We start from the raw sequence: 24996 nt of genomic DNA on the forward strand, positions 1-24996 counted from the left end.
GGGGATTGGGGGGGGGCCGCGTCCCACGGGTCGTTGGGAGTGGGAGAGAGATATGGTAGATGGGATACAAGAGGGCAATGTGATGTGAGACTTGTTTGAGGGAACAATAGTGTGGAATGGATTGAAACTCCACACACTTATCACTGTGACGCAAACTGACTTACATTGCTCAGGTTTCTCATCCTCTACTTTCTTTTTAACAAAATGATGCCCTTTTTTGACTTAGAAATTTTTGGTAAGTTTTGTATTAAGCGGGTAACCTCAGTAACTACTTGTGGGAATGGATTAAACTTTCACACACTTATTCACTGTGTTGAACTGCATCTACATTGCACAGGTTTCCTAACTCTATTTTGCTTTTTACAAAATAATGCCCCTTTTTCGACTTAGAAATTTTTGGTTTAGGTTTTGTATGTAAGCTGGTATCCTCATACTTACTAATGGGAATGGATTGAAACTTCACATACTTGTTCACTATCATGTCTGACATGCACAAAGCCAATCCCATAACTCTACTCTCTTTTTTTTCAAAATTATGCCCCTTTTCGACTTTTTTGGTGGCAGTTTTTTGGTTAAATTTTTGTATGTAAACTGATATCTCAGTATCCACTAATTGGAATGGATTGAAACTTCAACACACTTTTCACTGTCATGATCTAACATGCACTGTGAAGGTCCATAACTCCTACTTGGCATTTTACAAAATTATGCCTCCTTTGACTTAGCAGTTTTTTGTATGTACAGCTGTATCCAGTATCCACAAATTGGAAAGGTTGAAACTGCACACACTTGTTTCACTGTCTATATATGACATGCAGTACAGAGGTTCAATTACCTCTACTTGCATTTTACAAAACTAATGCCCCTTTTTCAACTTTTTTTATTCATTCTATGTGACAAGCGTTTGAATAGTCGAGCGTTGCTGTCCACCGACAGCTCTTGTTACTTAAATTTCAGGTAAAGTTTTGATGCATTTTCACTCTATCTCTGTTAATACTGAATGGATTTGATTCAAACTTAAAATAATTGTCCAACATCATCACCCACATCATGATATAAGGTGCATAACTCTTGCACCAATATTTTATGAATTATGCCCCCTTTTTACTTAGAATTATACTTATATAGTGTTTTGATACACTTTATCTTTACCTCTCTTATTACTTAATATTTTTGACACAGACTTAAGCTATGTGCAATATCCGCCATTGGAGTCATTAAACACTCCAGTGACAGCTCCAGTTTCCTCAGATGTGCCCAGTTTCACTATATATCCAGCATCGAAATAGTCGAGCGCGCTGTCTCCTGTGACAGCTCTTGTTTGTTTGGACATTAAAAACTACAATAGAGAATGAATTAAAAGAAACTTGACATAAGGTTAGATGGCCAGTATTCCCGGTGTGGTTTATTCCTGTCTAGACATACAAAACAATAACATACATTACTTAATTCAATTAATAGGAATTATGACATATGTAAGAATAAAAAGATCTAAAGAAGACAACTTCGCTAAGTTTTTGCATCATTTTGTAAAATATTCCTGTTCAGGTTTCAAGAGAAGGCTGGTATGGTGCTGCAACAATTTCAGTGTTAGCTTCCATTGTGATATACCGGGTGTTGCTGACAATTTTAGGATACAAATATGCTGTGCCCTATAATAAATCTCTCTCATCTAATAAAACAGAATCAGAGCTGCAAATACATTTTTTTACTGTAATGTTTTTCTATGTAGATGATAGTGAATATTTATTTTTTGTTACAGAATGTTACAATTGTTCAGGGACAGCCTCATGTGGTCACTAAGTCTTCTGTAAGTATGTCAACTTTGTTTCTTAAAAAATAATAGCGATTATCACATGTTTGACATTGTGGGATCAGAATATTATGGTGGCTGATTTCTGCCATTTCGTGTTTTCGTGTTGGTGGGGCAAAAGCACAACAGCACGAAAACTCGACAAATTTTCATGAAAACACGATGTTTAGAGGGCGCCGACACAACATATTTATTTGTCGAGTTTTCATGTTGGCGGGTATGAATAATGTCATATTGGCGCCTTTTATTTGTCATGTTTTCGCCCCGCCGACACAGAAACACAACAAATACATTATTTCGAGGGTTCAACGCAATAGGGGCGTATCTACATATTTTACCAAAAATCACTTTTTTTGATTTTTCACTTTATTTTGACCTAATTTATATTCTTGAAAATTTAAACCAATGTTTTTCAGTTATTTATATCATTATTTTGATATTGCAATAAGGCGTATCTCAGATTGCCTTGATTGATTAAAGCCGCAATATGGAAGTAAGTTGGACTTACTGCTTATGCATGCAAACAGTATCCATGAGTCTAATATCTTATCCTGCATTACAGGCTTGTGTAATCATAATTTCTGGTGATGTCATAATATAACAACTGAAGACATCATAAGGTAATCAAGGCATTGAACCTGATGCATGACCCTTAAATTAAAATGTAGTATGTCACATTTTTATGGACATTGAAGTCAAGAAAAGCTTTTTTATGCTTATGAAGATCAGTACTTACAAATGGTAGATTCATCTGTGTGCAATGGATATGTTAATATCAAATTTAGCTACAGTTAATGATAGACCCCCCATTCATCTTACTGCTACGTAATACACTAATAGCCCAATACATTTTCAAAGTGAAAGCCAGTACTTTTGCCCCACAATAATTATTTGCCAATAGTAAAGATTTCTATACTCGTAAAATAAAAATGAATATATTAACATTTTATCCAAAATTAACAGTTTAAAAATATTAATTGGGCTAGTTATAAAAGGACTATACTCTATCTTGAAGACTTCAGGTGTATCATGATAAAAGTAGTCTATATTCTGAAATCCTTAAAGATTTTAAAAGGTGTATCCTTTCTAAAGATATTTAAAGGTGTATCAAGGTAGGAAATATTTCAATTTTCCTTGAATTTTGTAAAGTTGTACCAAGGTCGAAGTAAGTCCATGTTCTATATCCATGCAGGCTTTTAAAGTTGTATCATGGTTTAAAATCATTTTCTGGCCTGAAAAATTGTCAGGGAGTTAAAAAAAGATTTTCTTGAAAACAAATAAATTGCAGTACCAATTACTTGAAGATTTTTACACTTGTGCCTGCTTACTCGGTACAGTTTGCAAAAAGATTAGTCCACGAAAACAGTAGGTGAAACTCTATATTATCCATATAAAAGGGGAAGGTGCCTCAATGAAATGTGAAATACATGAAAGGCTCTGGACCTAGGAAAAACTCCTCAATATTCTGTACCAAAATTTTAGTTGTATGGCACCCAAAAGAACAAAATTAGTTCAAAATGAGGTAGAATTCGCAAATTCTTTTTAAAAAATTTAGTTACTTTAATAATAAAAAGAAAATCAAAAAAAGGGTCATACATCAAAGCCAGTACTTCAGGCATGTTTTACAGTGAACAGCCACAGCCTTAAGACATACAGCATACATTCTTTGAAATGTTAAGTTGACTGTCTTATTCAGTAACATAATAATACATTATGCAGTTTGGTAAAATTCGAAGCTTTTTAGCTTATCTGATTTTGTTTTTAAAAATAGATGAGTTAGTGTCATCGCATGATAGGCGTCAATGTCCTGCGGTCAGTGTCCGCCATCTTTAAAACTGGCAACACTTGTTCAACATCAGTAACTGACTATGTACAGCAGAAACATAAACTCCATCCTGCTTTTTGGCAAGAATCATGCCCCTTTTGGAATAGGAAAATATCAGTTTTTTTGTTTGTTTTTTTTTAGTTAAATTTTGCATTTAGTCAACTTTTCTCCTTAAAGTCAAAGCTATTGCTTAAATTCTTGCTGAATCAGGTATCGCTGAACTCTGCAAGCTAGTACCGTAATTTTAAATGTTTTTTTGAGCAAGAATAATGCCCTTTTGAACTTAGAAAATCATGGGTAACAATATTTATTACACACATCTTTTTTCATTGGAACCACTCTTGTGTCTGCTTCTGGAAAATCCAATACTGGTGTCATATGAGAGTCATGGTTGTGACCCCAGTTGGGCTGAAACCCACAACCCCCTGAATGAGCGGTTGACACCTTAACCACTAACTACCTCTCCCCCGTTTTCAGTTTATTAATTAATCAGGCAAAGAAAATTGCCATGTTATAACATGCAGCAAAGATGCTGTTACTGTGCAGGGTAACGAGCCATCTCCTGTGTGTCATGTCCAGTAATTTTGTGGTGATTTCATTTTGTCAGATATACCTTAATGTCATTTGTCTTTGATAAGCTTGCAAGACTGAAATTTAAGAAATAGAGTGACTGACAATTTCATTTTGTTCATTTGATATTTGATAGACTCCCAATATACCGTTTGCTATTTTAAAGTTTTTTTGTTGTTGTTGTGTTTCACCTTTATTAGTGCCAAATAGAAAGATATTCATTCAGGTCTGGAGGAACAAAAATGAGATGTGTAATATTAAGTTTAATTAAAGAAAATGCAGACAAATTATTTTTTATGATCTATTCTGTTGTTATATTAATAACATTTTACGTGACAAAAAAATATTAAATTCACCGAAACTTTAATCGATTTTTACTGCAAAAGAACACTTTTGCCAATTTTGCAATACAATCTCTCCGGATTTACATGAAAAAAATCTTGCTGTTAATCTGATAGCTTTAAAATAGGCTGTTACATTCTTCAGTTTCAATTATGTTCGTAAATGTTTCATTTAAACTGAGTATAAAGTGCTAGTAAGCTTTAGTTGTATTTACTTTTTTGTACATACTACCTTGTTGCATGACATAATTTTACCACTTCAACACAAAATTCCTGCAATAAAGGCGTAAGTCCACTTACGCCCATCTTGCAATATAATTACTCCAGATTTACATGAAAAATCATGCAATAAGGGCTTAAGTCAAATATTTTAAAATATACTGTTATTTTGTCAAATTTCATTCATGTTGTTTAATGTTTCATATAACATGTCTAATATTAAGTGAAAAACTTTGGTAAATTTGTATGTGACTGAACACAGAAGAAAACAAAGTAGTTTTTTTCTTCTCTTGTAAAGTTTTCAAAAATGTAGTTACGCCCTTATTGCGTTGAACCCTCGATTTGTCAAGTTCTCATGTTTTCGCCCCGCCGGCACAAAAACACAACAAATATCTTATTTGTCGAGTTTTAGTGTTTTTGCTTTGGCACCTTCCTTTAAATATGCGAACAACAATTACTGAACTGAACACAACATAACTGCATGCTAGTAAATATAAGTTTAAGAATAAAAATTGACTTGTTCCATGTATATTTCGAACAAATACCATTTTGTTACATAATAAGATATTGAAAGACAAAGGTCGTCGATATCAAAATAATATTTTCTCACAGTTTAGACCCAAAAATGCACCAGAGGCCACCATTGCATTTCTATATTTCAAAAATGTCCGTGGGAATACCATCTGACCCTCTAAATAGGAGGGCATGACCCCCTCATGTACCTCCAATTTTGGACAAAAATGCAGCAGGGACCACGTACATTTCGTACCTATATTTCAAAATTGAGAAGGGAGAGACCCTGTGATTCCACCGGCAGGAGGGGATTAACCCACGTACCTCAAAATTTGGACACAAAAAAATGCAGCAGGGGCCACCATTTTATTCATATATTTCAGCAATTTCCAGGTGGACATGCCCTGACTTACCTAACATGAGGGGTTACCCACTTCCTAACCCCACTCGGCTCGCCGATGGGGCCTTCATTCTTTAACTGTTGATGCTCAACGCACCCAAATGTAATATTTTTGGAACTGGGTCTGTTATACATACATTTCATATTCTTTAAACAATAACTGACATCTGACATATTGTTGTATTGTTTTATAATCTGAGATCTTCTAATGCAGCTCTAGTGAATATAAATAAATTCTGAATTGACGGTTCTTTCGAATAGAAAGAAAAACGCCTTTAAAACCCTTTGCCACTGGTTTCAGAATAAATCTACCTTACATAAGAGATGTCAGAAAAGTATTTGTCGTGTTGTCGTATCGGCAGGGCGAAAACACAACAACAAAAAAAACACCTAATTTGTTGAGTTTTCGTGTTGTCATGTCAGCGGTGCGAAAACTCGACGTTTAGAGAGCGCCGGCACGACAGATTTATCTGTCGACTTTTTGTGTTGGCGGGTATAAATATGTTGTGTTGGCACCCTTTATTTGTTGCGTTTTTGCCCCGCTGAAGGAAAACTCGACAAATTAGGTATTTGTCGAATTTTTGTGTTTTCACCCCACCGACAAGAAAACACGACAAATACATTACTTGTCAAGTTTGTGTGTTTTCATGTCGGTGGGATGAAAACATAAAAAATTGAGAAGTTATGTATTTGTCGTGTTTAAGTCCTGTGGGCAGGGTGAAAACACGACAAATAAAGGGTGCCAACACAACATATTTATACCCGCCAACACGAAAACTCGATACATAAATTTGTCATGTTGATGCCTTCTAAACATCGAGTTTTCGCTTAAAATATGTTGTGTTTCCGCCCTGCTGACACAACAACACAAAAACTCAACAAATTAGGTTTTTTACATGTTGTCGTGTTTTCGCCCCGCCAACACAAAATGGCAGAAATCAGCCACAATAAAATACAGCCATTACATAATTTTGCATTACACTAGATAAGTGTAATAAAGCTTTGAAGTTGACACTGTTTTTTAAAGTGAAGGAGATGTTGATTGCATTGTCTTGGTCTGTAATAGGAAAAGAAAGATTGATGTTTAAGCAGGAAAATCTAACATGTTATCAAAAGAATATTTCACTTGTGCCTTTCCACATTGAATTGAAACTGGTTGAAATAATTCACTATGAAAAGACACTCATTTAATACTCTCTATATGATAGCTTCCCATGAATGGAGGAAATAATGTATGAGATGCTTTCTAGGATAATGTTACAATAAGGATCTTGTTAAATTAAAGTTTCTTCATTTCTAACAATTATCACATTTGAACAAATGTTTCCTGGTGTCAGTATATTCTGGAGCACCAAGTGGAATAGAATAGTAGAGTTCTACCAACATTGACAAGAAAAGAAAGAAATAAAAGAGGTTCATCACGGAATTTTGACAGCCTTCTAGATGAGAAGGCAATACACTACCAAGAGTGACATTAAGCCACTCCACAAGTGAAACATATTCAATATTCAGCTACAGTGACATATTTTAAATTAAAATAAAGTCAAATGACTGGTACTTTGCAGAGAGGTTTTTTTGGATCTGTTGGTTCAATAGGTAGAGATCTGGGTAGAGACTTGGATAAATTGGGTAGCCAAATATGTAAAGGCGTTGATTGGACAGAAAAACAGATCAACAATTCATTGGAGGCATCTAAAATTCCTTCTGTGACGGTAATTCAAGATGTGCTGTGTTGGTTTTCTGAATAAGATATGGCACTTCAGAAACCTGAACATTTATTTAAAATTGTGAAGATAAAGCTTGATAAGAAACATAGAAAATGTCTACTATGCAGACATTTATTTTCTTGAATTTTATAAATGGATGCATGGAGACACTGTCCCATGAATGTGTAGATTGTAGAATACATTGAAAGAGGCTAAAAAATCAGAAAAAATTGTGGTCATGCCTTCACTTGTTATCAAGATACCAAAAGAATGTTCAGGTTTCTCTGAGTTGACTAACTTTTGTTTGTTTCTTTTAGTTGCAGTTATCTTTTACTACAGTTAGCTGTCGTTATGCTCAGTTTGTGTAAAAGAATCAGTGGAAGACATTGATAGCTTTTTTTTATAAATAAAAGGAATTAATAAACAATGATATCTTATCTTCTGTTAAGTTTTTAGCAAATTATTTCTCACCCTTTTTTTTAGCTCACCTGTCACAAAGTGACAAGGTGAGCTTTAGTGATCGCGCGGTGTCCGTCGTCCGTCCGTGCGTCCGTGCGTCCGTAAACTTTTGCTTGTGACCACTCTAGAGGTCACATTTTTCATGGAATCTTTATGAAAGTTGGTCAGAATGTTTCATCTTGATGATATCTAGGTCAAGTTCGAAACTGGGTCACGTGCCATCAAAAACTAGGTCAGTAGTCTAAAAATAGAAAAACCTTGTGACCTCTCTAGAGGCCATATATTTCACAAGATCTTCATGAAAATTGGTCAGAATGTTCACCTTGATGATATCTAGGTCAAGTTCGAAACTGGGTCACGTGGGGTCAAAAACTAGGTCAGTAGGTCTAAAAATAGAAAAACCTTGTGACCTCTCTAGAGGCCATATTTTTCATGAGATCTTCACGAATATTGGTCAGAATGTTTACCTTGATGATATCTAGGTCAAGTTCGAAACTGGGTCACGTAGGGTCAAAAACTAGGTCATTAGGTCTAAAAATAGAAAAACCTTGTGACCTCTCTAGAGGCCATATTTCTCAATGCATCTTCATGAAAATTGGTCAGAATGTTCACCTTGATGATATCTAGGTCAAGTTCGAAACTGGGTCACGTGGGGTTAAAAACTAGGTCAGTAGATCTAAAAACTGAAAAACCTTGTGACCTCTCTAGAGGCCATATTTTTCATGAGATCTTCATGAATATTGGTCAGAATGTTCACCTTGATGATATCTAGGTCAAGTTCGAAACTGGGTCATGTGGGGTCAAAAACTAGGTCAGTAGATCTAAAAATAGAAAAACCTTGTGACCTCTCTTAGTGGCCATATTTCTCAATGGATCTTCATGAAAATTGGTCAGAATGTTCACCTTGATGATATCTAGATCAAGTTCGAAACTGGGTCCTGTGCTGTCAAAAACTAGGTCAGTAGGTCTAAAAATAGAAAAACCTTGTGACCTCTCTAGAGGTGATATTTTTCAATGGATCTTCATGAAAATTGGTCAGAATATTTACCTTGAAGATATCTAGGTCAAGTTCGAAACTGGGTCACGTGGGGTTAAAAACTAGGTCAGTAGATCTAAAAATAGAAAAACCTTGTAACCTCTCTAGAGGCCATATTTTTCATGAGATCTTCATGAATATTGGTCAGAATGTTCATCTTGATGATATCTAAATCAGATTCGAAACTTGGTCACGTGGGGTCAAAAACTAGGTCAGTAGGTCTAAAAATAGAAAAAAACCTTATGACCTCTCTAGAGGCCATATTTCTCAATGGATCTTCATGAAAATTGGTGAGAATGTTCAGCTTGGTGATATCTAGGTCAGGTTCATAACTGGGTCATGTGCGGTCAAAAACTAGGTCAGTAGGTCGAAAAATAGAAAAACCTTGTGACCTCTCTAGAGGTGATATTTTTCACGAGATCTTCATGAAAATTGGTGAGAATGTTCACCTTGATGATATCTAGGTCAAGTTTAAAAGTGGGTCACGTGCCTTCAAAAACTAGGTCATTAGGTCAAATAATAGAAAAACCTTGTGACCTCTCTAGAGGCCATATTTTTCAATGGATCTTCATGAAAATTGGTCAGAATTTTTTATCTTGATGATATCTAGGTCACATGTGCTCAAAAACTAGGTCACTATGTCAAATAATAGAAATAACGATGTCATACTCAGTTGAACACTGGGTCATGTGGAGATAGGTGAGCGATTCAGGACCATCATGGTCCTCTTGTTTCTCTGATAATGTAGAGATGAGTTTTCCAGTTTTCACCTCTGAACAGTGAAGATTATATGAAAGTTTGCTGAGTCACGCATTAATCGTTAACAAGTAACATGCGACCATGCAGTGACTGTAAAGGGGGGCATCTGAGTCTTTTGGACACACATTTTGTATGAATATTTTGCATACTTCCTCTGAACCCTTTTTTGCATTTACCTGAGCATAACGATCTAGATATTTACTATTTCTGTGTTACTGAGCACTCATAATCTTTCAATGTAACAAAGAATATTAAACTACCAATTTTAGCGTGGATTATTTGGTCAGCTGGGACATGAGTTGAATTTGTTAGGGAAAACCATCAGTCGGGAAGTGGACTGGACTGCTGATCAGATCAACAAAAGTCTTGCTACTACAGCACAAGGAAATATTTTGGTAAAAGCATTATGCCCAAAATTTGTCTTTTTATGCATGTTGAATATTTAAAACGTATATCAATGACTCCCAAGGGAGTATCAGTCAGAGGGAGTATCTTGTGAAGGAGTGTATTGTGAAGCTGTAATATATAGAGAGTTGTAATCATGACCATTGTGGGGTTCGAACATAAAGCCTCACATAAATTTTTCTGACTGGTTTGTTGACACTCTTAAAGCTGATTCTCTTTTGAAGTTACAGGAGATAAGTAAAAGAGATATTCCATTTGAAGAAAAGATCTATTTTACCAGTCATTCGAAGTGCTGTTTGTCTCCTACTGGTTTAAAACCATTTTCTGGAACTACTAGTATAGGTTTGCAGTTTGCACCTAAGTGTTGTCTAGTCTCCATCATTCTGATACATTCTTGTCTAGTCCATAAAAATGCCATCCATCAAAAGATTTTAATATCACTTGGCACAAATGACAACCCTAGACATGTAGCTTAGAGGTCAAGTTCACTCCTGAATGTCAAAGGTAATCGGGGTCTATTTCATGTCCAGTCAATAATTGCCACCCATCAAGGGATTTTGATTTCACTTGGCACACATGTTCCCCATTCATGTAACAATGCAAAATCCAGACCCCTTCTTAAAGGTCAAGGTCACACTCGGAATGCAAAGATTTTAGATCATTTTTCTTGTCTGGACATTTAAGTTTTCATCCATGGATGAATATTATAATAACTTGGCACAAACATTCACCAGAACAAGACAATAATTATGTTGCATGCAAGACTTAAGCCTCTAAATCAAAGGTCAAGGTCAAAGTTAGAGATCAAAGAATTTAGGTCAAAGATGACTTCTTCTGAATTTTTAGCATTTTCAGTTAAACGTCTTATACAAGAGCATAATATGTCTTAAACCTAATTTCTTATAATAAAATGTTAAAAACGATATTTTTAGTATATATGAGACTTTACAAAGTGTTTTCATAACCAGAACTACTTCCATTTATAAATTAATGATTTTAAGAGGATATTTCATTTATGAATATTAATTCCCTATTACCCCAAATTCAACTTATACCTTTATTATCTAGCTGCTTAAAGCAGGTGGCTGTTTAAGAAGAGTTGAAATTAGAACAAAATGTCCATTTGGAAGTTAGCTGACTGGCTGCTTACTGCAGGTGACTTCTAAGGCAAATTCAGCTTATATTCATTCTGTACTATTAATTGAAGTACTATCAATTCATGGAAATAAATAAAAGGAGTGGATAAGTATTTAGCAATCATGCTGGCTGTTTTAAAGGATTTATACATATTCAAGTATATTTTCAGTAGAAAAACTGCAGAGCCCTTACCAGTAGAGATCTCTGTTGCCTGGCAATACTGCCGTCTCTTGTTACTAACTTCTTTTTCACAATTTTACTAACATTACTGAAAAATATGGCTCATTCACTTTTTCTTTTTTGCTTCAAGAATCAAAGCCTTAACATATACAAAGTTAAAGATTCAGTATACTTACCAAACATACATTGCATAGCACAGTTAAAATAATTAAAATGTTAAAATTACATATTTGATGTTATTAACAGTCATTACTCGGTTTCATTGGATCCAACAAAGTGTCATTTTGCAAAATTACTGTATGTTTTATGTGAAAAGCAAAGAATATACATTGATTTAGCAGTGCCTGTGCTTGTGTCTATCCTTCTATTTGTCTAGCCATAACTTGGTAAGTTGATTTTTGGTAAGAGTATTCACTAATATCTGCCGATCTGCAGATTTTGTGTGAATCAGCTGTTGCCATTGATTTGGTGGAAAATGATCATTTTTGCTGATATCTGTCTTTTAGTATACATTTTTATGCCTCCGAAGGGAGGCATATAGTTTTTGAACCGTCTGTCGGTCTGTCAGTCTGTCCGCAATTTTCGTGTCCGGTCCATATCTTTGTCATCGATGGATGAATTTTCAAATGACTTGGCATGAATGTGTACCACAGTAAGACGATGTGTCGCGCGCAAGACCCAGGTCCATAGCTCAGTGGTCAAGGTCACACTTGGACATTAAAGGATAGTGCATTGATGGGCATGTCTGGTCCATATCTTTGTCATCGATGGATGGATTTTCAAATAACTTGGCATGAATGTGTACCACAGTAAGACGACGTGTCGCGCGCAAGATTCAGGTCTGTAGCTCAAAGGTCAAGGTCACACTTGGACATTAAAGGATAGTGCATTGATGGGCGTGTCCAGTCCATATCTTTGTCATCGATGGATGGATTTTCAAATAACTTGGCATGAATGTGTACCACAGTAAGACGACGTGTCGCGCGCAAGACCCAGGTCCGTAGCTCAAAGGTCAAGGTCACACTTAGACTTTAAAGGATAGTGCATTGATGGGCGTGTCCGGTCTATATCTTTGTCAACCATGGATGGATTTTCAAATAACTTGGCATGAATGTGTACCACAGTAAGACGACGTGTCGCGCGCAAGACCCAGGACCGTAGCTCAAAGGTCAAGGTCACACTTAGACGTTAAAGGTCATTTTTCATGATAGTGCATTGATGGGCGTGTCCGGTCCATATCTTTGTCATTCATGCATGGATTTTAAAATAACTACGCAGGAATGTGTGACACAGTAAGACGACGTGTCGCGCGCAAGACCCAGCTCTGTAGGTCAAAGGTCCTAAACTCTAACATAGGCCATAACTACTCATTCAAAGTGCCATCGGGGGCATATGTCATCCTATGGAGACAGCTCTTGTTTATATCTGCTTTAGTTACTTTTATATGTAGATGTTTTTGTATAGACTGTAAAATGAATTCCATGTAATACAGCAGGGATTTTATAGATAATACCAGAGTTGTTGCTCTTCAGTAGAGTAAAAATGTCGTTTTTGTCCATCTTGTGCTATATTTTTCTAATGGTTTAAAGTCACACTCAGTTGAAATTTGGTTTAAATATTTGTTTGCACTAATATGAACATTTAACAACAGATGTTTTTTAAAACAACCTAGTAGTATCAGAGTTATTTCTCCTGAATTTTAAAAAAGAATGATCTTTATTCCTGATATTTTTGGTAGTATAAGAGCCTTTAGTGGATATTATATGCTTTAAAAATTGACTTTGCAGGTTTGACATTCTTTTAAAAAAGTTTACATATTTATGTGTAGATACTTTTGAATAATAAACAAAATGTACATTTCAATCTGGATTTGACATTCAAATTTTATGTTTTAATTCTTGTCATTCTTAGGAAAATGAAAATATGTGTGTTTGTACTACATAATATGAACAAGTATCTTTCTCAATATGTAATAGCTTTATGAGTCATTTTACTTACACTTAACTTTTGATTATTAAGTAGATAAACTAAACTAGATTCAGATCTTTCATTTGTATGTACGTAAATTTAAGTCTTAAGTTTCTCTTTAACATATTTATACTTTAAATCAACACATTTAAAGCTGAAACAAGATTAAGAACATTGCTGTGGCCTATAAACATATAGACATTGATGTATTCTTACAGAACTTGTTCCAGTCTGGCAATGTGATACAGCTGGTTTCCCGCAGCAGCGGTCGGAACCTGGAGATACTGCAGGGGCCAGCATCCCTTGTTGTTGATGGACTGGGACAGGATGGTGCTCCAAATGGTAACTTCTTTGTTTCCTTCATATCAAATATGTTCACCCAAAATGTCGTTTGTTTTGATGTGAGAAAATTGATGTACAGAAGGTCTTTGGTTTCCTCTAGTTGGAAAAACCAGAGTGCTACCACGTTACCTAAATTTGGTGTATGACATGTAACCCTCCTCCCCTCCCCCCAAAAAAAATATATTGATATGTTAATTACTTGTAGAAAGATTTAATGTAATAGAAAAACGTCTCTCTACATGTCCCCCTTAGAAGTGATAATGATTTCACAGTTTATAAATAGGCAAACTTCAGTACAGTAACTTAATTTCCTGATCAGTTCATTTACATGTTATCGATCCTTTCTAACTCACCAGAAGTTTGTTCAGGGTGAGCTGTCGATATAGGTGAGTGGTCTGGCATCTGTTGTCCATCACCCTGCATCATAATTTTGACTTGAAATTTCTTGCCAAATGCCAGACTTGGTCTGTAGCATCCTTGTATGGACCTCTCTCACTTTTGCTTAAGGAGGTAGGTTACCTTCATATTTGTATGTGCGCATGTCCAACCGGAAGCTAACGTGACAATTTATGACGATGTTTACGACAAACTAAATGTGTTTGTATATTCATTCTTCTGAAAACAAATCATAGACCTGTCTTCGATCTGACGCTTTATGGTTTAATAATGCAGAAATAATGGCTAAATTGCCGCAGAAATGCTTCAAAACAGTGTTGCCTTAAAATGACGTCATTGACGTCATGACGTTACGTGTCAGTTACCGCGCAAAATTAATAGCTTTTATCTTGAAAGTACGTAATTCTGTGCATTTTCTTTATTCAAACTATTTTCAAATAACCATTATTTGCTGAAATATTTTTTATGAGTCTTTTGCTCTGAATAATAATCAATATTTTGCTTCTTTTATGTAGTTATATTGAAATGTTATGCCGAATGTAAGAAAATGGATGATGGTAACAAATGTTATTTGGAATATAGTTGGGTGAGAGGTTACTTGTTACGGCCATTTTCAAATAAAAAATCTAGAAGTTTGATTTGTAATACCTATTTTTCAGGTTCCGTTGATAATTTGTTACTTATATACTAAAACTAAGATCTAAAATTGTTCAGATTTCAGTAGAAAATTGTGGTTTCTTGAATTGAATTGATGTTACCATGGAAACGAAGCCCGTGACCTATGTATCTAAATGTAAAATTCAAAAGCATTGACACTAGTCTATTTAAGAAACACAGCTTCGGCTTTTTATTTTCATTTCAACAATATCCATGAGAATAATAGTAGCATGCTGAACGATTTTTCCATGAAAAATGCCAGACGAGGGGTACTGCTGTAAGTATTCTAAGCTTAGAAATTTGTTTGAATAAATGCAGATAACACGAAAATATAACTTACGTTAGAAATAATATGTTTTAAAGCTACATCAACTAGAAAGATAATCTTATTCAATATTATTTTATAAGAAATTGCGACAAAAAGCAAGATATAAGCCATTTTAAACATCTCTGTTGCCATGGTTACTTTAAACTTTAAAAAAATAGGGTACCTTGTATAGTGCTTGGTATTTTGCTAATAATATTTCCCAAATATTCCATGTTGGTCATTAACAGAATGGCACTGAAGCCGTCGAAAACCCCTAGTTTTATACATAGTTGTTTAAAAATGAGAGAAAATGCGTTACCATGGAAACACGAGCCCTGCGACATATACATTTTAAGCTTATATTAGAAAGCTAACGTGCATACAAGTGAAATTATAGATTATGCTGACTTCTACGGATATCAATGAAACTAAAATACACTGAAAAGTGTTAAATATCCGTATTTTCCTTCTTCTTTCAATATGAAATACCTTTGGAGGGTCATGTTCTTCAAACCTGGATAAAAATTGAACTTGAAGGGACAGAGACAAATGAAACTGAGATTTTAGCAGTTAAATCTTCATATTACACGAAATACAAAAAGATGCTGTGGTTCAACTAATTTGAATTTACCCTTGTAACAAGGTAACCTACCTCCTTAAATGGTTTAATTTGATCCCTCTCAGTGGCAGTCAGACTTAAAAGTGAAAGACCTTCATAAAAACTTAGCTCACTAAGATGGATCTTCAACAAACTTTGTTTCTAGCATCCTCTCTTAGATTTGTGCAAATGGTTCTGTTTGGCCTTCTTAATGACCTCCTCACAAGCCACATGATGAATCTTCACTGAACTTTTTTTGATGTACCTCCCTAAATTAGAATAGTTCAACTTGCACCCTTTTATGGGCTGCCAGAGCTTAAAGTAGAGGAAAAAATCTATAACAAACTTATTGTCACAATCCAGTGGATGGATCATCTTCACCAGACTATGATTTTAGCATTCTTGTATGAACCCCTCTCAATTTCTAGGCCTCTGCCTAAATGGAAGAGGGGAGGCACATATAGTGCTGCGGTGGCCTAATGGATAAGGCACCTTTCCTGGAGGTTGAAGGTCTGAGCCCTGTCAGAGGCAGGTCTTGTTACAGAAGAGAGACCGGTTTGAGAGCTGCCAATTAGTTAAATAAGTGTTACTAATCGCCTACACAGCTCCAGATAAGCTGCACATTTGCGAATTAATGCAATTAAAGTTGCAAAAAAAACCAGTTGAATTCATACAGTGTGCGTACTGAACTCCAATTAAAATTCCAAATACCCAATTCATTAAAATGAATATATGTTATGAAAATACATAAGAATTAGTTTGTTTTACTAATTTTCCCCTTCAAAATTGAAAAGCATTTGTTAATTTCTTTTCTAATCCATATCATCAAGTACATGATCTATTATCAAAGCGCCATCACTCACAGGACCCACACTTCTTTGTCCTATTATCACATAGCATGGGCATCTGTGTCCTATGGACATATTTCTTGTTTTAAGATGGTTCTACTTGGCCCTTTTTAGAGGCTGTCAGAGTTAGAAATAGACAAAGACCTTTAAACTATATCTTCCCATGGAGCATTTGGTGTATCTTCAAACTTTTTCTGTAGCATCCTTGCATGGACCTCTCTCAAGATTGTTTATATTATTTTGCTTTGCCCCTTATAAAGGTTGCTAGAGCTAAAAAGAAAAACCTTAAAAAAAACTTCTTCTCATGAACAAATCAATGGATCTTCACCAAACTTAGTCTTAGCATCTTTGCATAAACCTCTCCCAAGGCTGTTCAAATGGTTTCCCTTTGTTCCTTTTATTGGCCGCCAGAGCTAAAAATAGAAAAACCTTCAATGATTTCTACTCATGACTTCTGGATGGATCTTCACCAAACTTGGTTTGTAGCATCCTTGGATGAACCATCCTCAAGTTCTTTTCAAGTAATTTTGCTTGACTGCTTTTAAGGGCCATTGGAGCTTAAAAAGGTAAACCTTTAAACCAAAATTCTAAGAAACTGCTTGATGGATGTTTACTAAACGTGGTCAAATACATTGAGTTATACAAATGGGTTTTCTTGAATTTATCTTTCTTGCAAGGGTCCTGTCTTTTATATTTTGGGCTGAATGTTTTAGGATTTTTTTTGCACTAAACAAAATTATTGTATTTAAATGATACAGTGTGTCATGATATTTATTTAAGGTCAAGGTCAGGTGAACGTCTTCAGAGCCTTATGACCCTTCTGTTTTAATTTCAGCAACATGGACAGTTGTGAATGAGGGTAGTAACCAAGTAAGACTGCACAACAACAACAATTTCCTGGCAATAATTAATGGAAACACAGTTGTGATACCAATGGTAAAGTATAACTTACATTATAGCTCAACTGAGCAAATGGTACTCTAGATAAGCCGTTGTGATTACCCTGTGTCCATCTTCTGAGACACCATATAAATTCTCAGAAAAGAGCATGTTTTTAGGATGTTTTAAATAAATACATTTAAATTCCCCACACATCTTTGGTATCATGAGATAACCTCACATGACAAGTTTCATAACTCTGGCTCACATTTTACATGAATTATTCCCCTTTTGAACTTGCAAAAAAATCATCCTTTTTCAACTTAAAAAAATGCTTAAGCTTTTGTATATTAGCTTGTACTAAGTGGAAGGGCTTCAAATAGTTAAGAATACAAGGTTTTGTTAATGTTACAGCCCCCAGGCACAATGCATGGTATAGAGACAAAGTTCCAGCTAATGCAGAGAGGACAGTTTATCCATCTTGAGTCTTTGAAAGAGAGAGGTAGACATATTGGCATTTTGCCAAATGGACAACTGAAGGCAGCACTAGCCACTGGAAAGGAAGATCATTCCATGTTTGGTGTACGACCTATAGTAAGTATTTTCACATCTGTGATCCTTTTTTTTTTCATGATAATCATGTGATCTTTGATTCCAAGTGATTATTCAACAGAGCAAATACCGGTCTATTTCTTCATACAGTTGAGCAAATACCAGTCTGTTTCACCTATACACGTGAGCAAAAAACCAGTTTATTTGCATTAGCGTAACATACTACAGTCTATTTCTCCTTTACAGCTGAGTGCACAAATAACCAGTTTATTTCTCATACATTGTTGAGCAGCATTTGAATTAAATTTTATAGGAAAAATCAGTACCAAGTTAACTAGTTGCACATATTTTACGGGTGTTGTGGCTGGATTTTTTTTCACTGAGTTAATTATGGCTTTTTGATTAAAATTGAATATATTGAGAGACGTGCATCTTTGTTTACAATCAAGCCACATAACATGACTGCTTAAGGCAGGTTGCTGTTGTAGTCACATTATGATAAAAACAATTTGGGAAGTTAGCAGAGCTAGTTGCTGCTTAATACAGGGGGTCACTAAGGCAGGTTCAGCTGTTATTATGTCTCCCATCACATAGTGGTGTGAGAGATATATTGATTTACTGCTGTCTGTGTGTGTGTGTGTGTGTGTGTCAGAAATCTTGTCCGCACTCTAAGTTGAACAGTTCTCGTCCGATTTTTACCAAACATTAACAAAATGTTTTTACCAGTATGTCCTCGGCTAAGATAGATAACTAGCCAAATCGGCCTAGGCACTTCCGAATTATGGCCCTTGAATTACTAAAAATTGGCCTTTTTATGCCCCCAGCATCTACTGATGCGGGAGGCATATAGTGATTGTCCTGTCCATCCGTTCGTCCGTCCTTCCGTACGAGGTTAACCAAATGGGACCATTTCGTCTAGCATCAATACCCCTTACAAGAATGAATTGATACTAATACATGTAAACTGTGACCATTCCTCATCTTCAAACATCACCTGACCTCAGTTTTCTCATCACATTTCTCATTAAATCTTCACCTAACAAGAACAAAATGTGTTTGCCAATAAGTCCTTGGCCAGGTTGAATAACTAGCCAAATCGGCCCAGACTCTTCAGAATTATGGCCCTTGAATTACCGAACATCACTCTGTACACAGATGCCAGTGATACATGTATTGGTGCATGGTTTACTCAGATACATAACTATTCATATGATTAGGCAGTTGTGGGAGACATTTGCTTTTCTCAAAAGCAGCTCTAGTTTAAGTATTTTTAGCAAAGAATAGGTAGAGCTGTTAAACTCGCCCATTCGTCAGCATCAGTGTCCGGATTTGGTTAAGTTTTTATTTGTAAGTTGGTATCTCAGTAACCACTTGTGGGAATGGATTGAAACTTCACACGCTTATTCACTGTGAAGAACTGACTTAACTTTGTATAAGTCTGGTTTGCTTTTAAGAAAAATTATGCCCCTTTTTCGACTGAGCAGATTTTGGTTAAGTTTTTTGTATGTCAGCTGGTATCTCAGTACCCACTAATCGGAATGGATTGAAACTTCATAAACTTGTTCACTGTGATGAACTTACATTGTACAGGATCCATGACTCTGTTTTGCATTTTTTTTAAATATGTCCCTTTTTCGACTTATATTCATTCATGCTGGTGAAAAGTTGGGTGTTGCTGCCTTCCAACAGCTCTTGTCTGTATTGTTATTTCTGTGCATTAAGTATTTTCTACTTTGTTATTTCAGTATTCTCCATATGGTGTGGCTACAACCACAGCAGCAAAGCGTTGAGTGTCTCCAGCATCACTTGTCTAAGCCTGAATGAACAGTTACAATGACAATGAACTTCATGTCATCCACCTCAATGTACCATATTGTAAATAATTACCTGCAACTCACATTTAAGAAAGTTTTATATTATTTATGTCATGTTGATTACTTCTTTTAGAATTAAGGATGTTTTGAAAAAAGATGGCTGTTTAATGTGATGAGACGCATTTTGTGATAATTAAGTTGTATTGATATATATGTTTCGTATATCTGTGCCTTGCCAAGTACTATAGGAAACATCATGAAATAACATTTTATATTTCAACACATTTGTTCATCTTTCTATAAAGGAGTAGTAGATGAAAAATTAATCCTTTGAAAAAATGTAAAAACAATAATATATTTCTCACAGTTTATAGACATTGTTTAAAAAGATTATTGACAATGTAAAATGACAGGAGTTTGATGGACCAATTTGTGATTGCACAGTATGTAAAATGTTTTCACAACTTCATGTATAGTCTTATAAATCATGGATATATTTCTTGCAAAAATATCTGGATTTCCCTAGAAGTGACAGAAAATAATTGTTAAATGTGAACACATAAAGGTTTTGACTTAAGCAACTGTCTGAATACATACCGTCTTCCTTTCATCTTTGATTTGAATTATATTTGAACTCAATGCCCATACCTAACATGCAACATACAATGTATTTGTATTGAAGAGTTTTGGATTTAAACGCGATGTTCTTTACCCAAAAATGATATTTTTTAGAGAAAAACTGTATACACCTAGATACAAATTATATGTAATAGCAACCCCTTCTCTGTCTAATTTCTCTAAATGTATCAGGGCCACCCAGTGTAAGCCACTTATACAATCCCACCTCCCTGGAGAATTACCTTGATCTAACAAGTACATTTACCGATCTGATCAAATGGCTGCAGTGAATGAATTATGACAGTGATGTGTCAAAAAGTAGATTTCAATTAATGCGTTAGGTTGATAACATTGATTATTTTGTTAATGATGAAAGAAGGAAATGTCAGCATCTGTATGCAATTTAGTCTCAAGATAGACTGCAACATGATTAATAGTTTCAGTTATAAAAACTGCAGATCACTGCATTCATTCATTTATTTGGCAATATTCATTGGTTTTAATAGTTGTAGTTTTCTGACATCACATTTTTTAACAGTTTAGATAATGTTTATGAATATTATGATTTATGTAGAATAGCATTATTCAATAAATTATAAGTGTACTGGTATAGTTTTGGCCCATTTTAAACTCACAGCTTCCTGCACAACTGTCTTGTCTTGTAAAAAAAAAAAAAAAAGACAGTTTTGATTACAATAGACCCTATATGCTTTCTCATTATGCTTTCAACCAGGAGTAGATTAATTTTTGTGCATTCCATATTTTACCAAATTAAATATTATAAAAAGTAAAAGGAAAAACTTCCTTTGAAACACTCTTTCTTACAGTGGTGTATTTAAAAAAAGCAAGGGAAATTAAAGTCTGTAAACAGAAATGACATCTTAATATTTTGTCATCTGTAATGTAACATCATGTTTTTTCCATTAAAAACTTATTTTGAATAGAGTTATATTGCATAAGGAATGAAGAGCAACAATAGAGGTACTTGCTTTTTATCACCGCACAAATCGTAAGTTGTGATTAACAGCATGCGAGACATCTGGAATGCCCCGGTTGCCAGATTGGTTTTGCTGGCATGGGTAAAATCATCGGAAACGCCAGTGCAGTTTTCAAGAATGCACAAAGCATGTTTGTAGGTCCAAGGTCAAGGTCAAAACATTTCAAACTGGCATCTTGGAGTATTAATCACCTTCAGTGATAGCTCTAGTTTATAGTTAATTACCTCAACCTTTACAGTATTTTATCTTTGCTAAAATCTTTTGTTTTTCTAAGCAGAAGAAACACATATATAATAAACAGTTTTACTGCAAAGTTGTGCAAGACAATATTTACCTTTTCTCCATAGAAGTATGTGCAGTTAATCCTTAAGAAGTTAGTGAAACTACATACATTTTCTCCTAAGAAAATTATGTACACTTTCTAAGAAAAAGCACTTTCTTATAGGACAGGTACATATGTTAGCTGGATTCCTTCAAAGGGAAGAATAAGAACACAGCTCTTGTGTTGGCACTTGTTTGACCTGCCAAAGTAAAAACTGTCATTTTTTACTTTTTCTGTATTGGTCGAGCTCTTAGTCCATCATTTTTATGATTTTCACAGTAGGTGTATATGCCAAAATTATTAAAACATTGGAAGACTGTGACATTTCATTTAGTAAATAGAACTTTGATATACTTAACCAACACATTCCTTGTAAACTGGTTGTGTAGAAGTTTGAAGTAATATACAGAATTGTGGCGCTGAACTTTGTTTATTGTTTACTTTTGTTTGTTTATATTACTAGTCTGTTTTGTACTTGTGTTTATTGCAAGGTAAAGAGCCAATCTTTTTTACAGATGTTAATTATATTGAAAGAGAGGATGCAGGTCAATGTTTTTTTTTTCTTTGTATCTCTTTAGGTTACTAACGGTGTCACTCCTAATTGTTCTAGGAAATCCATTTTTTTGTATTTTTGTACCATGTACCATTATTTTATAAGAAATGACAAGGACAACATTTCAGGTGTGGTTTATGGAAATGTTACACTGTCAATAGAATCGCAAACATTTCAGTCTTTGTTATTTGTTTATTGAGAGGTTCTTTTTCAAAGGCTTTCTGACATTCTGCATTCAGTGACAGCATACCACAGAAATTGAATGATTAAAAAAAATCTTTGTTTTTGGTAACATGCTCAAAAAAATTAGGGTAGGTAGGTTGGAAAAATTCTTTTTTTTTTAATTTTTTTTTTATTCAAGACTTTTCAGATATTATTTTTGTGTTAAAAAATGAATGCAAATAAGGGGGTTATGCCTTTAGAGCATCAGTAAGTTGATCTCTAATATCACTGGCCAGGTTTAAAACATAAAAAGTGCAGTTTTGCATCTTTTTGTTAAAAAATTGAAAATAAAATTCTCCAAGGCCAGAAACATTTAGGATTGGGCCAAAAATTATATTTGTGCCATTTAGGTATCTGATTTCTGTTCTCAGCTTTATCTTAAATTAGTTTTTTTTTCAAATCTTAACTTTAGCATGTACTTTAAACATATAAACACTTTTGGAAATAGTGACAAAGATTTCTTAAATCTGCTGTAGCCTTTACCTAATATTCCCTCTTATTTTATTAACGGACAACCAAAATCACATTTATAGTTGTTTTTGTTTTTTCAGTACGTCAAACAAATATATTCAGAAATACCCCATAGAAGGCTTGCTAGTTTCCCATGTTTATATGAAGGCTATAATTTAATTGAAAGTGATTTTCTTACACAGCTATAGCTATGTATATACTTCATTGTAATGTTATGATATTTTTTATCTTTGTTGGTTATATATTATATAATTTCCTTACTTGTTTCAATGATTCTGTTAAAATTACTTTCTTTGAATAGATAAATGTTTTCTCTTCATAGGTGTTTGTTATCGCTTGTGGTCCAAACATTTTTTCTCCAGTCATACTTGATAGACCTGCTGGATATTATGTATTTTCTGGTGACATTGATGTCCTGGTCTCACTAATTATACCTCTAAACAAGTGAGTTTCTGGGGCTGTTTCGGCAGAAATCACTTCCTCCTGCCATCAGCAGATTTATATGTCTTTGTTGAATGTTCAAAAAAGGAGGGATATATTTTGCTCAGGTGAGTTTTTCTGATCGCTCGATGTCCGTCGTCTGGCGTCTGTCGTCTGTCATCCGTCGTCTGTCAACATTTAGCTTGTGTATGCGATAGAGGCTGTATTTTTCAATTAATCTTTATGAATATTGGTCAGAATGATAACTTTGATGAAATCTAGGTCGAGTTCGAAAATGGGTCATCTCGGGTCAAAAACTAGGTCACTAGGTCAAATCAAAGAAAAACCTTGTGTATGCGATAGAGGCTGTATTTTTCATTTAATCTTCATGAATATTGGTCAGAATGATAACTTTGATGAAATCTAGGCCGAGTTCGAAAATGGGTCATCTCGGGTCAAAACTAGGTCACTAGGTCAAATCAAAGAAAAACCTTGTGTATACGATAGAGGTGGTATTTTTCAATTTATCTTCATGAATATTGGTCAGAATGATAACCTTGATGAAATCTAAGCCGAGTTCCAAAATGGGTCATCTCGGGTCAAAAACTAGGTCACTAGGTCAAATCAAAGAAAAACCTTGTGTATGCGATAGAGGCTGTATTTTTCAATTCTTCCTCATGAATATTGGTCAGAATGATAACCTTGATGAAATCTAGGCTGAGTTTGAAAATGGGTCATCTTGGGTCATAAACTAGGTCACTAGGTCATATCAAAGAAAAACCTTGTGTATGCGATAGAGGCTGTATTTTTCAATTGATCTTCATGAATTTTGGTCAGAATGAATGCCTTGATGAAATCTAGGCCGAGTTCGAAAATGGGTCATCTCGGGTCAAAAACTAGGTCACTAGGTCAAATCAAAGAAAAACCTTGTGTATGCGATAGAGGCTGTATTTTTCAATTGATCTTCATGAATTTTGGTCAGAATGATAACCTTGATGAAATCTAGGCCGAGTTCGAAAATGGGTCATCTGGGGTCAAAAACTAGGTCACTAGGTCATATCATGTAAAAACCTTGTGTATGCAATAGAGGCTGTATTTTTCAGTTGATCTTCATGAATTTTGGTCAGAATGATTACCTTGATGAAATTTAGACCAGGTTCGAAAATGGGTCATCTGGGATCAAAAACTAGGTCACTAGGTCAAATCAAAGAAAAACCTTGTGTATGCAATAGAGGCTGTATTTTTCTACTGATCTTCATGAAATTTAGCCAGAATGATTACCTTGATAAAATCTAGGCCGAGTTTGAAAATGGGTCATCTGGGATCAAAAACTAGGTCACTGGGTCAAATCGAAGAAAAACATTGTGTATGCAATAGAGGATGTATTTTTCAATTGATCTTCATGAAATTTGGTCAGAGTGATTGCCTTGATGAAATCTAGGTCCAGTTAGAATACGGGTTATCTGAGGTCAAAAACTAGGTCACTAAGTCAAATTAAAGAAAAATCTTGTGTATGCAATAGAGACTGTTTTTTTTCAATTGATTTCTATGAAATTTGGTCAAGTTGATTGCCTTAATGAAATCTAGGTCGAATTTGAATATGGGTCATCTGAGGTCAAAAACTAGGTCACTTGGTCAAATCAAAGAAAAAATTTCTGTATGTGATAG

General features: G+C 34.8%; 1 protein-coding gene across 1 annotated transcript; it reads left to right on the forward strand.

Annotated features, from left to right (window-relative positions):
- The first annotated feature begins 1732 nt into the window (after positions 1-1732).
- On the forward strand, positions 1733-23225 carry LOC123559646 (uncharacterized). The gene is made up of 6 exons (XM_053516827.1): positions 1733-1810; positions 9911-10036; positions 13550-13673; positions 17315-17415; positions 17773-17952; positions 19656-23225. The coding sequence occupies exons 1-6, from the start codon at positions 1733-1735 to the stop codon at positions 19698-19700; spliced, it is 654 nt and encodes a 217-aa protein (XP_053372802.1). The 3' UTR covers positions 19701-23225.
- The last annotated feature ends 1771 nt before the right edge of the window (positions 23226-24996 follow it).

Source organism: Mercenaria mercenaria, chromosome 10, assembly GCF_021730395.1.
Source record: "Mercenaria mercenaria strain notata chromosome 10, MADL_Memer_1, whole genome shotgun sequence".
Classification (NCBI taxonomy): domain Eukaryota; kingdom Metazoa; phylum Mollusca; class Bivalvia; order Venerida; family Veneridae; genus Mercenaria; species Mercenaria mercenaria.